This window comes from Lynx rufus, unplaced genomic scaffold, assembly GCF_022079265.1.
Source record: "Lynx rufus isolate CCGP_SWC_20201006 ecotype Redwood Valley unplaced genomic scaffold, mLynRuf1.p SCAF_20, whole genome shotgun sequence".
NCBI lineage: Eukaryota > Metazoa > Chordata > Mammalia > Carnivora > Felidae > Lynx > Lynx rufus.
In genome coordinates, this window is record NW_025814835.1 from 16809731 (window position 1) to 16824316 (window position 14586).

General features: G+C 50.5%; 1 protein-coding gene across 1 annotated transcript in view; it reads left to right on the forward strand.

Moving 5' to 3' along the window:
• The window catches only part of CCBE1 (collagen and calcium binding EGF domains 1), a 229386-nt gene that overhangs the window by 190363 nt on the left and 24437 nt on the right, over nt 1-14586 (forward strand). Inside the window, exons 3-5 of the mRNA XM_047086463.1 lie at nt 3418-3470; nt 7611-7745; nt 9892-10044. Of these exons, the coding sequence (XP_046942419.1) occupies nt 3418-3470; nt 7611-7745; nt 9892-10044 (341 nt within the window). The remainder of the gene's footprint in view (nt 1-3417; nt 3471-7610; nt 7746-9891; nt 10045-14586) is intronic.

The window sequence follows — 14586 nt, forward strand, 5'->3', positions numbered from 1 at the left end:
AAAAAGAGCAAAAGATCCCGGGCTGTATTCTTGAGACTTGCAAATTCACTGCCCCCAGCTTAATTCTTGGCCTCTGAATGAACATACTGATTTTGGAAGTGGTAAAGGGAAGTTCTCTAGGAGCCCAGCGGGGGAGCGGGGTTGGGGGGTAAGGGAGGATGGGGTAGGGGGAAGGGAAGGGAAAAGTAAGGAGGCCTGAGAAACCCAGAACAAAGGGGAATGTTTGCCACAAGGGAAGTGTCAGAATTGTACCGTTTTATACGTGGTGTAGAAATTTTGTAACCATGTGGGTCCATTTACATTATGGACCACGTGGGTCCATTATTCTGTTGATTGCATTTGCTTGCGTTATGAATCCTGTAAGACAAGGACATATAGTTTTTGCTTTGAAATAGTTAAGCGTGAAAAAATCACGTTTTATATAGGTACCAAGACATTTACGAGGCATTTCAGCCCTTCCTAAAAATTCAGGTTTTTCTCCCTGGTCCCTGTGTTTTTATTCTGAACAACTCCCTGTAGCATTTCTCATAGCCCAGATCTGCTGGTGTTGAATGCTTGGTTTTCTTTTTTCTGAAACGTCTTGATTTCCTCTTCATTCTCGAAGGATATTTTTCACTGCATAGAGGATTCTGGATTGACAGGTCGGTTTGTTTTCTCAGCACTTCAAAGATGTCATGCCATTGTTTGTGGTTGCCGTGGTATTTGATGAGAAGCGCATGGACATTCAGATCATTCTTTCCCGGTATAGAATGTGCAGTTTTTCACTGCTGGCTTTCAAGATTTTCTCTTTTTTGTTTGTTTGTTTGTTTGTTTGTTTGTTTTCAGCAGTAGGACTATGACATCTCTAGACGCGTGCATGGGTGTGTGTCTTCAACCTGTTTGGCTTTTGCTAAACATCTTTAGTGTGTAAATTTATGTTTTTCACTAAATTCGGGATGTTTCAGCCATTTTCACATTTGTTTTCTTCTCCATTCTCTCTCTGTTTGCCTTCTGGAACTCCACATACCATACCTTGGACCTTCTGAGGTTGTCCCCCCCGCCTCCCCCCAAGTCCCTGATGTTTTGGTGCATTTTTTAAAGTCACTTTTTCTCTTTAAATTGGGTGATTCCTGTGCATGTATCTTCCAATTCACTAATTCTTTCCCACTTCATATCACCATTCTGTTGTTAAACCCATCCAGCAAGTTTTTTTTTTAATTTGATACGTATATTTTCCAGTTCTTGAATTTCTGTTTTTTAATTTTTTTAATTTTTTAATGTTTATTTTTGAGACAGAGACAGAGCATGAGTGGGGGAGGGGCAGAGAGAGAGGGAGATCCAGAATCTGAAACAGGCTCCAGGCTCTGAGCCGTCAGCACGGAGCCCGATGCGGGGCTCGAACTCACAGACTGTAAGATCTTGACCTGAGCCGAAGTCGGAAGCTCAACCGACTGAGCCACCCAGGCGCCCCATTCAGTTCTTGAATTTCTATTTCGTTCTTTTCACAGTTGATATTTCTTTTAGATCTCCTACCTTTTCATTTATTACAAGTGCCTTTTCCCTTACCTCATCGAACACCATTGTAACAGCCGCTTTAACGCGGTGTCTGATACTTGCGACCTCTGGAATTGGGGTTGGCATCATTGATGGTCTTTCCCTTGAGAATGGGTCACATTTATACAAGTTCTGTTGTGGAGATCCTGGATCCTGCTTTATTCATCCAAAAAGCGTTGATACTTTTCTTGGAGCAGGCAAGCAACTTGGATGGATGGAATGTGCAAACGGCCTCGCAGTCGGTGTTGGTCAGCCCAACCCTCGTCCAGCCCGTGTGGCGTTTAGCTGGGGTGTTTCGAGTCTTCTCCCCGCATGCCTGGGTGAGGGTTTCCCAGCGACTGGGCAGGCTTAATACACAGAACTTAAGGCTCCTGTCCTCCAGCACTCTCATTTCCAGGATTTCCCCTGAATTTTTCACACCTCTGGTTACCCCTATTTTGCCCTCCATTTGATCGGGCCGAAACCTGTCACAGGTTCTCTGTGTGTTCACTTTCCCCACCACGTAGCAACTGTGATGGGCGCTCGGGCCAAAGTCCTGAAAAGCAGGAAAGTTAGCCTGGGTTAGTCCCTCGTTCCAAATGTCAGCTTTCCTCTAAAATCCTGCCCGCCTTTCTTTGCTCTCCAGAACCTGCCAGGGGTTGTTTGCTTCTCTTTTGTCCTTAGTTTATATTCTCTATCTGCAGGGGGTCAGTCTGTTAAGAGCTTGAAACCCCAGACCAGAGACCTCATCTTTCCCGTGGAGATTTACATTTTGAACGAATGGTGCCATTTCTCTACCTCAGGCAGAGATGGACGTCTTGGAAACTTTTGCTAGAATTGCTGTTTGTTTGTCTGTTTAATTCAGATAATTTAGATAGCTTTTAGTACCTATGTGGTCCAGGTGAAGCCAGCCTTCAAATGGGGGACCGCTTGGGCTTCAGCCTCAGCTACCTAATTATAATTTGCAATCATTAGGTTACAATTACCTAGTTATTTATTATTAGCAAATTGTTATAATTAGCAAGTCACGTGAATCCTTGGCTTGTAGCCTGAGGGGCCTGGCCAGCCCCAGAGTTCCTTTTCAGGATACAGTTTCTTTATATCCTTTATGTAAAAGTTCTTTATATCCTGTAGGCCTCTGGTCATCTGCTACAAGTAGCTTGAAGTCTCTGAATTAATCCACTTCATAGAATTCAAGTGATTAATTCCATATATTATGTGGTAAAAAAGGACCTTCTGCTACTGGAACATGTGGTCATGTGCTGTTGATTATATTTTCCCTTTATATCTCTATCTCAGCTTTCCTTAAAAATATCCAACCCCTAGGGGCGCCTGGGTGGCTCCGTCTGTTGAGCGTCCAGCTTCGGCTTGGCTCATGATCTCATGGTCTGTGAGTTCGAGCCCCGCATCAGGCTCTGTGCTGACAGCTCAGAGCCTGGAGCGTGTTTCGGATTCTGCATCTCCCTTTCTCTCTGGCCCTTCCCTCTCGAGCTCTGTCTCTGTCTCTCTCTCTCTCAAAAATAAATAAACATTAAAAAAAAAAATACCCAACCCCTTCTTTCCCTTATACCTCACTTTTTCCTGGGCACAAATCACTAACTGAAAAGAATTATATATTATACATATATTTTAAGTTTATTTGAGAGAGCAAGCATGCGTGTGAGTGGGGGAGGGGCAGCGAGAGAGAGAGAGAGAGAGAGAGAGAGAGAGAGAGAGAATCCTAAGCAGGCTCTGCACTGTCAGCCCAGAGCCCAACGTGGGGCTCCATCTCACAAACCATGAGATCATGACCTGAGCCAGAATCGAGTCAGATGCTTCACCGACTGAGCCACCCAGACACCCCTGAAAAGAATTATATCCTTAATCTGACGTCACATTTAAAACACACTTTTGTTTGTTTCTTAGGAAAAAATGCTGCAAAGGGTATAAATTTGTTCTTGGACAATGCATCCCAGAAGGTACGTAATGTAAAAGATTATGTCTTCTCACCTTGTTTGTGACTAATCGCTAGGTGTCTGTAGAGTTCCGATGTACGTAGAATGTACGTGGAGTACCTGCGTGTGATTTCAGTTTTCTTCTGGCATTGGATTCTTCTAGTACGCGTAGCATGCTCCAGCTACATCGTTACCTGACAGGTACACCTATATTGAGTAATTCTCATATTTCAGGTTTTTTTAAGCTGAAGAGGCTATCATCCCGTCATCAGCATTTCATACACAGAGCACACACGTCCTCCTGACCTCTGTGTTTTTCACATGCTGAACTCAAAGCCCCTCCAAACACTCTGCTCAGCCCAGCACTAACGGCGTAGAGCAGTGGGAGCAGCAGGTGCCCGGCTCTCAGGGCATACACACCCTCAAGCTGGTGAGATGGGGTATAGATTGCATGGAGTCAGACCTGAATTCTAATTCCAGCTTCCGTATTGCCTTAGCCCATTCTGGCTGCTGTAGCAAAAATACCATAGTCTGGTGCCTTACACAGCAAACGCTCATCTCTTAGTTCTGGAGGCTAAGCCAAAGACCAAGGCGCTGGAAAACTCCACGTCGGGTGAGAGCTTCCTCGTTCATTGACTGCCATCTCCTTGCTGTGTCGTTACGCGGCAGAAGGGGCAAGGGAGATTCCTGGGGGTTCTTTTATAAAAGCATCAATCCCATTGGTGAGGGCTCTACCCTCATGATCTAAGCACCCCCCGAAGGCCCCCACCTCCCAATACCGTCACCTTGGAGGTTAAGATTTCAACGTACGCATGTCAAGAGGACGCAAACGTTCAGTCCACAATACAAATCCTACCTTAGTTTTTGTGGGAAAGTATTTGTACTTGGCTCATGGTTGTTTTAAGAATATTACCACATGTTAAGTACTTGGAACGGAGGCTGGCTCTCATTAAGTGCTTGATAAATAACGGTTGCTGCTGTTGTGTTTAATAATAACTGTAATATGTGCGGTCGAGGCATTCGGGGCTGCAAGTGTTTGGAGCAGGCGCACAGCACAGAGAACCAGAGCAGTTCGAGGTGGTCTCCAGAAGGAGGGGGAGCCGGCTTACCAAGGAAGGCTTCCCCCGGGGCCTACACAAATAGGAGGAAAAGAGCTGCAAAGGATTCCCGCGCTGATCCAGGAAACACAAAGCCCTGTCTGGAGAGCGCGAGATTAGTGTGCCTGGGGCTGGGGAGAGGTGGGAGGGTAATGAGAAAGAGGTTTCTTCACTGTCACCCAAGAAGCCAGATCTCTGGAAGAGGGCTTCTGGAAGCCCAGAAGCCCAGCCGAGCCAATTCATGCTGCATTATCTCCTAGAGAGCAGGCTCTTTGTCAGAAATAAGTGAATCCCTCCCGTGTATTGCTCTCTTCGGGGAAAGGGTGGAAGAATTCACTAAACCATAGCTGGGGAGAAAGCTGCTTGAGGAAGAGTGGTTAGGAAATCACTTAACATAACGATGGTGTATGTGGCCTTGGGTCTTCCCGAGAGAGACTTGTCTCACTGCCAGCCAGTTCTGTGGGTTAGAGCATGGTGGAAAGCAACAACAACAAAGGTCCAAATAATTGCATTCTTGTATCAGCCAGCTTGTCCCAGTCCCCAGCTGTGTCCTTTATACTGCAATTGGGCAGATACTAAGAAAATTAAGTTTGGACCCATCACTTTAAGATCTCAGCTAAAGACCTTGCCCAACCTGATTAAAAGCAGGTTACGTGGGCACCACAGACTTAGATCTTCTTTAAATGTTAGGTCTTGTGGTTTCAAACATCAGAGCCTACAAGCAGCGCCCCTCGCCCTCAAGTGAGTCTGTGACACCTGTGATTAACGTAGCCTCACCATAATAACACTCTGTTCTATTGCTTTCACTAGAACATTTAAGCGTTTTAATCTGTGGGAATAAGTCTGTGTGTGTGTGTGTGTGTGTGTGTGTGTGTCTGTCTGTCTGTCTTACTAAAGATCTCTTGAGTCATCAAGGTTTCTGTCACCAAGAATGCAAAGTATAAATGTAGAACTTCAGAAAAGATAAGTGTATCAGTTAGGATTCTCCAGAGAAACAGGTTCATTTTAAGGATTTACTTGGAGGCTGGCAAATCAAGTGTCGACCAGAGACCCAGCAGAAAGTTACAGTTTGAATCAGAAGGCCATCTGCCACCAAAATTCCCTCTTCCGTGGGGGAAGTCTTTTTTTCTAGTAAGGCCGTGAACTGATTGAATGGGCCCATCCACCTTTTGGAGGGCAATCTGCCTTATTCAGAGTCTACTGATTTAAATGTCAATCCCATCTATTAACAAAAAAACAAACAAAACATCTGCACGGAAACATTTAGAGTGTGTTTGACCAAATATCTGGGTACTGTGGCCTACCCACATTTGACACACAAAATGAACCATCACAGGTGGTAAAGAGACTAGAATGTTTAACCAAATCTGCTGAGTAGAAGCTGCAATTTAAAAGTTGTCTCCTATTTGTTGCTCTAAGTCAAAAGTCAACAACCTGTGGGCCAAATCTGACCCGCTGCTTATTTTTGTACATAAAGTTTTATTGAAACACAACCACACTCACGCACTTGAGTATTTGTGGCCGCTTCTGCCCTACCACAGCAGAGTTGAGGAATGCTGGCCAACCAGATGTGCTTTGCTACACCCTGCTGTGCTGTTTTGATTGGCCAGAGTGATCGAGTAATCTCATTTGTTCTAGTCCAACAGTTATTAATTGAGCATAAACTGTAGGAAGAGAGTAGTGCCAGTTACTCTAGGGGACACAGTCCTTCCCAGATACCCAAACGATCATCAGAGCGAAGCCATAAAGGAAGCAGAAGGACAGGGTGAAGCTTTTGCTGTGGGTCAGGCACGGTGCTTCATGCGTCATCCGGGTTTACCTTCAGAAAAGCACCCTGAAGTCGGTATTCTTGTTACCCCTCTTTTACAGGTAAGCGACTTGAGGCTTAAAGGACCCGAGGTCACAGAGACAGTAGCAGAGCTGGGGGGGCTGGCTCCAGAACCTGGACCCTCCACCACGAGGCTGCATGGCCCCTACAGTGGGGCCTGCTACAGGGTGTAGGCATTCAGCAAACAAGGCAGAGCACAAAACATCGGCCACCTAGAGGCGATTTTCGGCAAGGAAACCCAACCCGTGCCGGAAAAGCAGGCCTGGAATCCCAGTTGCGGGGGAAGGGATTTGCAGCAAGGGCAGCTTCCCAGGTCATCGCGAGAATGACATGCTCCTTGTCACACTGACCCCGCCTGCGTGCGTTGCGGGCTGACAGACCCACCCATCCCGCCTTCCTGTGTGGCGGGCGAGCAAAGCCGGGCTTACTCCGCATCCAAATATCGTTTATCTATGTCAGCGCCCGGGGAAGAGAGCACAGTGATTGAGATGCTGGATCTAGTCTGGAGGTAAAAATGCAGCCTGAGCGCCCGACTCCCAGCCGGAGTCCCTTCAGAGGCTCATTAAATACGTTTGTAAGGACTGCACGGAAGAGATGCTTTAATTCTTTTCAAGTTAGGAGGGCATCCACGCCGGTTTGCTCGGAGATCTCCAGCCACTCGACCCCACCCAGCCCCTTCTCGGCACGTGGGGTCCGTCCCGGGCACACACGGCTACAACACACTGGGGGGCCCAGCTCTGCAGCGCCCACACCGTCTCTGTTCCCAAGCCCCACTCACACTCCTCCTGCCCCCGCCTGACTGCCAGCCCCTGCCCTCCTCACACTGTGATGCCCACGCCCCTCACCAGGCCCGGCCTCTCTTTTAGTGTGCATCCGGAAGGAATCCCCTGTCTCTACCGCAGCTGGCGAAAGAGACAAAACAGGCCCCCAGGTAATGCCGCGGGGGCCCGGCCGTCCAGAACGTCTTTGCTCTCTAGATGAGGGACAGACACCAGAGGGCGAAGAGGTGACCCGGGGGAGGATCACAGGTGACGTTGGCATTTAAGTGGCCGTGCTGGGCACTAAGTTACCTGTTGTGCTACACAAAGAGTTCGTGCCCTCCCACACACAGCTGGCCATGCTTCCCGGGTCCCCAGCGGAATGCAGCCCGGAAGGTCTGCTCCAGACCCGGGTGCGGTGGCCCCGCCCCCAGCTGCTGAATGACTGAGGCTGATGTGCGCTCACGCTTGTCTATTTCAGATTACGATGTGTGTGCCGAGGCTCCCTGTGAACAGCAGTGCACGGATAACTTCGGCCGAGTGCTGTGTACCTGTTACCCGGGATACCGGTACGACCGGGAGAGACACCGGAAGCGGGAGAAGCCGTACTGCCTGGGTGCGTTGCCACCACACGTTATCTTCCAGCTCCTGGGGGGATGATTCTGTCCTCCGCTGGACACTCTTCGTGGGTGGGGCCAGCCCCCAGGAGCCGCTTTGATCTTTGTTTCTTCCCTTGTGTCCCGATACCCAGATGGAGTTGTGTTAGTACCAAAGCTAGCGGGCACCGGCTTTCGTTGTGGTGGTTTTTTTCATTTTTTTAAAATGTTTATTTATTTATTTATTTTTGAGAAGAGAGAGAGAGAGAGCATGAGCAGGGGAGGAAAGAGAGGGAGACACAGAATCTGAAACAGGCTCCAGGCTCTGAGCTGTCGGCACGGAGCCCGACGCGGGGCTCGAACTCACGGACCGCGAGATCGTGACCTGCGCCGAAGTCGGACGCTTAACCGACTGAGCCACCCAGGCGCCCCTCGTTGTGGTTGTTTAAACCAACCACGGCCAAGGAATTCTTCAGGGAGCCAGTACCAGTCAGGTCCTAACAGGCGGTGAGACACGAGAGCAGGAGAAGGGGACCATCGTCAAATGAAAAGCAGAGCGATGTCACGCAGAGTGTAAGCGGCCAGAAATGTTAAAAGCACAGACAGGTAAGAATCCACGTTCTCTCGGAAGACTAGGAAGAGAGGGCTGGGAGCCAGGAAGAGACCATGTGGCAGGCAGGTTCAAGTGAGCCCGAGGGAGCTGAAGCCAGCCACCTGGAGCCCAGCTGAGAGGACTCAGCGCCACCCCTCGCCACCAGCGGGCTCCTTCCCCCATTGGCTTGGCTTTCCAGCCGCGCACTTTGCAAGTCCCGGAGACAGGTTGATGGGAATTGTTCCCTGAAGCCACGTGTTTCAGAGTGCGGTCAGCCTGTGGCTAACCTGTCTCGGAAACATCTGGGGTTCTTGCTTTTGCAAAAAAAAACAACGATCCTGGCCTCGCCTCCAGAGCCTGAGGGGCGGGGCCGGATTCTGCATTTTACACAAATGCCTCGAGTGACTCACGTGCACATCAAGTCCGAGAATCAGCTGGAGGATGAACTGAGGAGCCAGGCAGACGGTCCCAAGTGGAGAATAAGTGAACTGTGATGAGCGGCCCCTCCTCCTCTGCCCCAGCGGGGACTCTAGCAAGTACCATTTAAGAGAAGCTGTAGACAGTAGCCTCCTGGCTTGTCCCCAGTGGCACCCCACGCTGACAAAGAGGAGGATGGAGACCACCAAGTGAGTGCAGCCGGGACCACTGGTGCCTCTTACAGAGAGTGCGATGTGCCATTCTGTCCTTCCGCGGTCCCAGGCGCGAGGGTTCTTCTTTGAGTTTGTGATAGCCACGGTACCCTGTGCTTCCCATATGGGGGTCAGCAAAAGGGCATTCTGCTCAGAATTCCATCTGTTTCTCTCCTTTCAACCTTGCCCTCCCTCCCCTGGACAGTAGAGGCAGCTTCACGCTTAGGTCAAGGGCAGAGAAGGGCTTGTTTGATGGGCTCATGGCTCGTTTCCGCAGCTCACGGGCGGTCTGTCTGGGTCATTGATGACACCGAAATTTCCTGGGGAAAACTCCATTAGACCCATCATGACTATTTTCTTTCACCCGAAGTGGCTTTTCTTCTCCGGTTTCATTACATCTCTTAACTGGGAAGGAGCCATTGACCCAAACTTGACCTTGGGTCACCATCCTGCTGCTCAGAACCCGGAGCCGTAAAGGGGAACGTAAAAGCCCTCGGCACACATGGGTCCTTGTAGAAATTCATGTCTCTGATGCCTGCTTTTCCATGTACGTTGCTCTCCATCATCTCATTTTCTCTCCTGATTTGCCCGGTGAAGTATTTCGGGCAGGCATCGTTCGTGTTTTGTAGGTGGGAATTTTGAAGGCTAGGCACCGGTGGGGGGTGGGGGGGGGTGGGGGGCGGGAACCAGGTCACATGACTTGGTGGTGGCAGGGCCACAATGGATCCCCATTACTGATCGGCTTGTCACCATGGTGACCCTGCCTGAGGCACTCCCTCGAGATGGCTCCTGTTTCTAGCGTCCTGCTTCATTCCAGCATTCTCAGAGGGAGGCTGGCAAAGGGTCCCCTGCAGACGTTCACAGGAAGGCCAAGCCCAACGTCCCCCTGTCGTTGGAAGAGAGTTCTCTGAAGCGGAGCCTTCTCTGCCTTTGGTCCAAACCCAGATATCGACGAGTGTGCCACCAGCAACGAGACACTGTGCGCCCACATCTGCGTCAACACCGTGGGCAGCTACCGCTGTGAATGCCGGGAGGGTTACATCCGGGAGGACGACGGGAGGACGTGCACCAAGGGAGACAAATACCCCAACGACACTGGTGAGTAGTTCAAACGAAGCCACCCCAGGAGGTGGGCAGGCCCCCCGGGAGACCACTAACATTCCTCCGGGAGCGGCGGGCAGGAAGGGGCATTTACGCGACTGGCAGGTGGCATCTGGGTGAGAGAGGAGGAGGACATCAGGCCGAGCCCTGGTGGAGCAAAGCCTGCCAGCAGTGAGGGTTGTGAGCCGGGGTATATTTGAGGAAGCTCCCCACCAAGTGGAGGCGCTGTGCTCCCACCCCAGTCAGTAGAAGTTAGCTACGTGCTTGGACCCACCTCAGATGGGCAGCGAAGGGGCCAGAAACCCTGTGTTCTCTCAGAGAAAGGGTGGAACATCGACAGGAAACCTTCCCATGCCCGGGAACCACGCACATCAGTGCCGCCTGAAGTGCAGTCCGTGCCCCGTACCTGCCCAGATGCATTTGTTACCTGGTTCATCATTGGATAAAAAGAGAAGTGAGAGCGTCGAGACGTTTTTGTACCCATTCGCTAGACGTTGTGTCTGAATCCAAAGATCTAGGTTGGCAGGTGGTCTAATTTTCCTAGTAATTGTAGTTTTCTAGAAAAAAGTATTTCGAGTTTTGATCGTGTTTTGCAAATACAGTCCATGACGAAGCGCTGCAGTGTGAGAAGCGGGCCTTCACGGTTTGAGAGGCTCATGTACGTTATGTCAACCCCATCCCACTGACCTGTCACTCGGGGATCCGATCAGCCCGGATGTCGGGTTGCTCCTTTAAGTTTGGAGGAAAGGAGCCCCTGTGCTCCTGTATCCAACACTCCTAGGCCGGGAAGCCACTCCCGTAGTCCTGTGCTCAGGGCCCAGCTCTCCCCGGGCCCCCTCGGAAAGAGAGGTGACAGGACCCTGTCTGTCTGTCCGGAGAGGCTGGCTGGGCCATGGGCATCTCAGAGCAGGGAGGGGCTCCTGGGCAAAACCCACGTACCGGGACATGCAGGGGGGCGAAAAGGCCAAACAGTCTGGGCTCTCGGGAGGTCGTGATTCTTGGGTGTAGCCTGAAATTCACAAACGGGTAGAGGACCGTCGCCATCCGCTGAGGGCAGCAAACAGCTGGGGAGCAGCTGCCTCGCATGGAAAAACTACAAAGGGAAATTCTGAGAACAACCGGCTTGAGTCGTGAGGAGGCCACCATATACTAGAAGTAGATGCAAAGTCTCTTTGGGGCCAGCCCAGGATTGGGCAATGTGGAATAATTTGGGCTTGGTGACACTTTGGAAAGCCTGAGGCATGTGGGGCCGGGGTGCCCAGAGGTGCTTAAAAGCAGGGGTAAGCAGCCTTTTTGGCCTAAGGGTTGATTGAGGAAAAGTGTTGGTGGGGCTTTTTTGTTTGTGTAATTCAAAATTAAAATCACTTCCTTTTTGTCTCATGGTGAAGGCGGTGGGGGAGGGGCACAGCGTGTCACTTACCTGTTTGATTATCTCCTTTACTGGAAGGAAGGAATCCTTTGGAAAATGAGATGCGGCCTTTCAGCCTCTGACATGTCAGTTCTCGGGCCACCTTGAAAGTTAGCAACAAGAAAGCCGCTTTCTAATTTCTCTTTTTGGAATTGGGTTTCCAGCTATGCTCTGAGCCAGGGAGCCAGGGCCTGTCAGCCAGGAACCTGGCAACTCCATTGCCTCCTTGCCTTAATTTATATCCGGGTGGAATCTGTTTACTTGCGCATGACAGGCAGCGCTGAGCAACACAGTCTAGAGCTTTCCCATCAGAAATTGCAACGGTAGACGTTTACTGCTGCGTGCCAGGGTGGGATTCAATGGGGGGGGGGGGGGAATCTCCAAAGAACAGGACCTGGCCTCACCCGTGAGGGTTCCCGCCCAGAGACCCGGCCTTAATTAACAGGGAATTAACCAGAGAAGCTGGACGGAACGTCCAGAGGCACGGTAGGACTTTATGCTGACATGAACTTCTTCTCTGGTCTCGGGCTCCCTCCCTGTGCAGCACCCTAGGGAGAGCTCTTGCCAGAGTGCAGGGACCAGGTGGGCCTGGTGGGAGACGCTCACCTCCTCCCACCTCGTGTAGACCCAGACCGGCCCAGCAAGAGCACGGCGGAGGCACAGGAACGTCACCATTGTGTCTTTGCGGTTGGCAGTCTGCGGAGCTTACGTTTTGTCTTCAGACCGTAGGTAGTCCTCTGTCTTCTTCCCCGAGGTGCGAATTGTACCACTTGAACATTTTTTGCGTGGCACCCAAGAAGTGTTAGTGTGAGAGATCAAGTTCAAGAGATCAAGAATTCTAAAGTGGTGAGCAGTTTGGCTTCTACGGCTGAGAATTCAGGGAGAAACTGAAGCGGTCGCAATTGTAAGGGATGGACACGTGCTACGTTTCGTGCACCGTCTCTAAGATTCCTTTGGTTTAAAGGCGGACCTCTTCTGACCATCTGCTGCCGCGGTTCCCCCACGTTGTATTCTCTTTCTTTAGAAATGTCTGCGTTCAGATGTTTGGGGAAGAACACGTTACTACACCCACTTAAGGGTTCATGGTGCTTGTGCACGAAAAGCTCGGAGATTGCCTTTTTCAGAAATGTCAATTTTGATGAAGCCTGAATGTCCCCCAAATTATTTAAGTTTATTTTGAGAGAAAGAGCACCAGCAGGGGAGGGGCACGGGGGGGGGGGGGGGTAGAGAGAGAATCCCAAGCAGGCTCTGCACTGTCAGCCCAGAGTCTGACGTGGGGCTCAGACTCACGAACCGTGAGCGCGTGACCTGAGCCGAAATCAGGAGTGGATGCTTAACCCTACTGAGCCACCCAGGTGCCCCTCCCCAAGTTATTTTCTTAAGATAATCCCTATGAACATCTCACAGATGATAGTGTCCTGGAGATTACCATTTAGAAAATCCTAACTCATTAACATCAAAGGCCTAAGCTCGGGGGTTGAGCTTGGTAGGTCATCTGGTTAACTTTTAGGCAAGGACGTCTTCATCGCTAGACGAAGCGGCCAAAGTCCGGAGGGACGCCTCTTGCTGCAGACTACAGAGCATCTGATGAGCCAGGACGGGACTCCTCTGTCCTAGCCTACGGAGAGAACGTTTGTTCCTGTTTACGGTGACCTTAAATGGGAGCTGACTTTCCGTGCAATTAGTGAGAACCGGCTGGAGGGTATACCATTGAGCTTTATCGGGACATAAAACTCGTTGCACAGATAAGCCTAGGCTGCAAATTCTCTCTCCTCTCTCTTCCTCCTCCAAATATAACAGCTACCAATACTTTAAAAACAAACACACACACACACACACACACAAAAAATACCAAAGCTTCAACCTCACTGTCTGTTGAATCACAGTCCCCTGCCGCGGGCTGCCGCATTAGAAAAGAATTTCTCAGGGTTTAATTTTCAGTCACCGGTGCCTGTTGGATTCACCACACACGTAACACGGGACTAGCGTTTGGTTTTCGTATTTTACTAAGAAAAACATTCCAACGGCAGTAACCAAGAACGTCAGGAGGGTAGGGACGGAGAGGAAGAACTCTCATAATGAAAACTATGAGAGAGGACAGGCGTGTCGTGTGCCCTGTTAGGGTCCTAACCCGAGTGACGGGCCACGGAGAAGGTGGGGCCCTGATGGCCCTGGCAGCGAAAACAAGCGCCCCGGTTGTGTCCCTTTGACAACCGCGATGCCGTGGAAAGTTCCGTGGCTTGAAAGCCGGGAGAGCTGGCCCGGAGCTGCTTCAGTGTCAACCGCGGAGTGTCGCGGGGCAGGCCCCGGGCCTCGGCTTCCTGCTGTGTAGGAAGACAAGAGTGTGGGACTGGGTGAGCCCCGAAGCCCCTCTTGCCCTCCCTCACCTTTTCCATAACTTGCTGCGATGCAGCATAAGTAATCTGAGCCCGACCGGCCCGGTGAGCCCTTCAGTCCTCACTGCTTTGCCCTCCATCTGTGCGAGTGCCAAAGCTCAGCGGCGTGGCCAGCTTCGACACCTCAACCGAGAACTTTCCTTACGGTATCTAAAAGATCAATAACGAACATCCAGATATTTGGCCCAGCGACGGGGAAAGTTAGCCGGATGAGCCCTGCGTCTGGAACAGCACAGCCAGTCTAACTAAACAGCTTCATCTGCTGTGGAATAATTAACAAAACAAATATTTCATCATGGTTAAGTTTTTTTCATGAAGAGATAATGATCATTGGGTATAAACACATGTGATCTAAAATCTCCTTTCCCCATCCCCCCCCCGTTTTTTTTTTTTTCCTTCGCCTCGTCCCATGTCTGTGATGTTATAGCCAGAGGAATTTAAAAGTCAAACACAGCCTCAGCTCACTCTTAGAAAAGCGTGTGGAGAGCAGAAGGGGGCGGCCTCGAAACTGCCCCTGCCGGTTGAAGGGTGGCCGTGTACACACAGGCACGGTGACACAAGCCGTCTGGCTACCAGACAAGAATGACGGGCCGGTTCAGACACTCCAGGGAGTCTGTGTAGCACCGATGGGGAGACAAATTTAAGGACACAGTGGCTCCGTGGTAATTAGCTTACTGCTCTATTTTTCCACTTGTGTTTACTTTCTGATAGACTGACTGCGGGACCCCCGGCGTC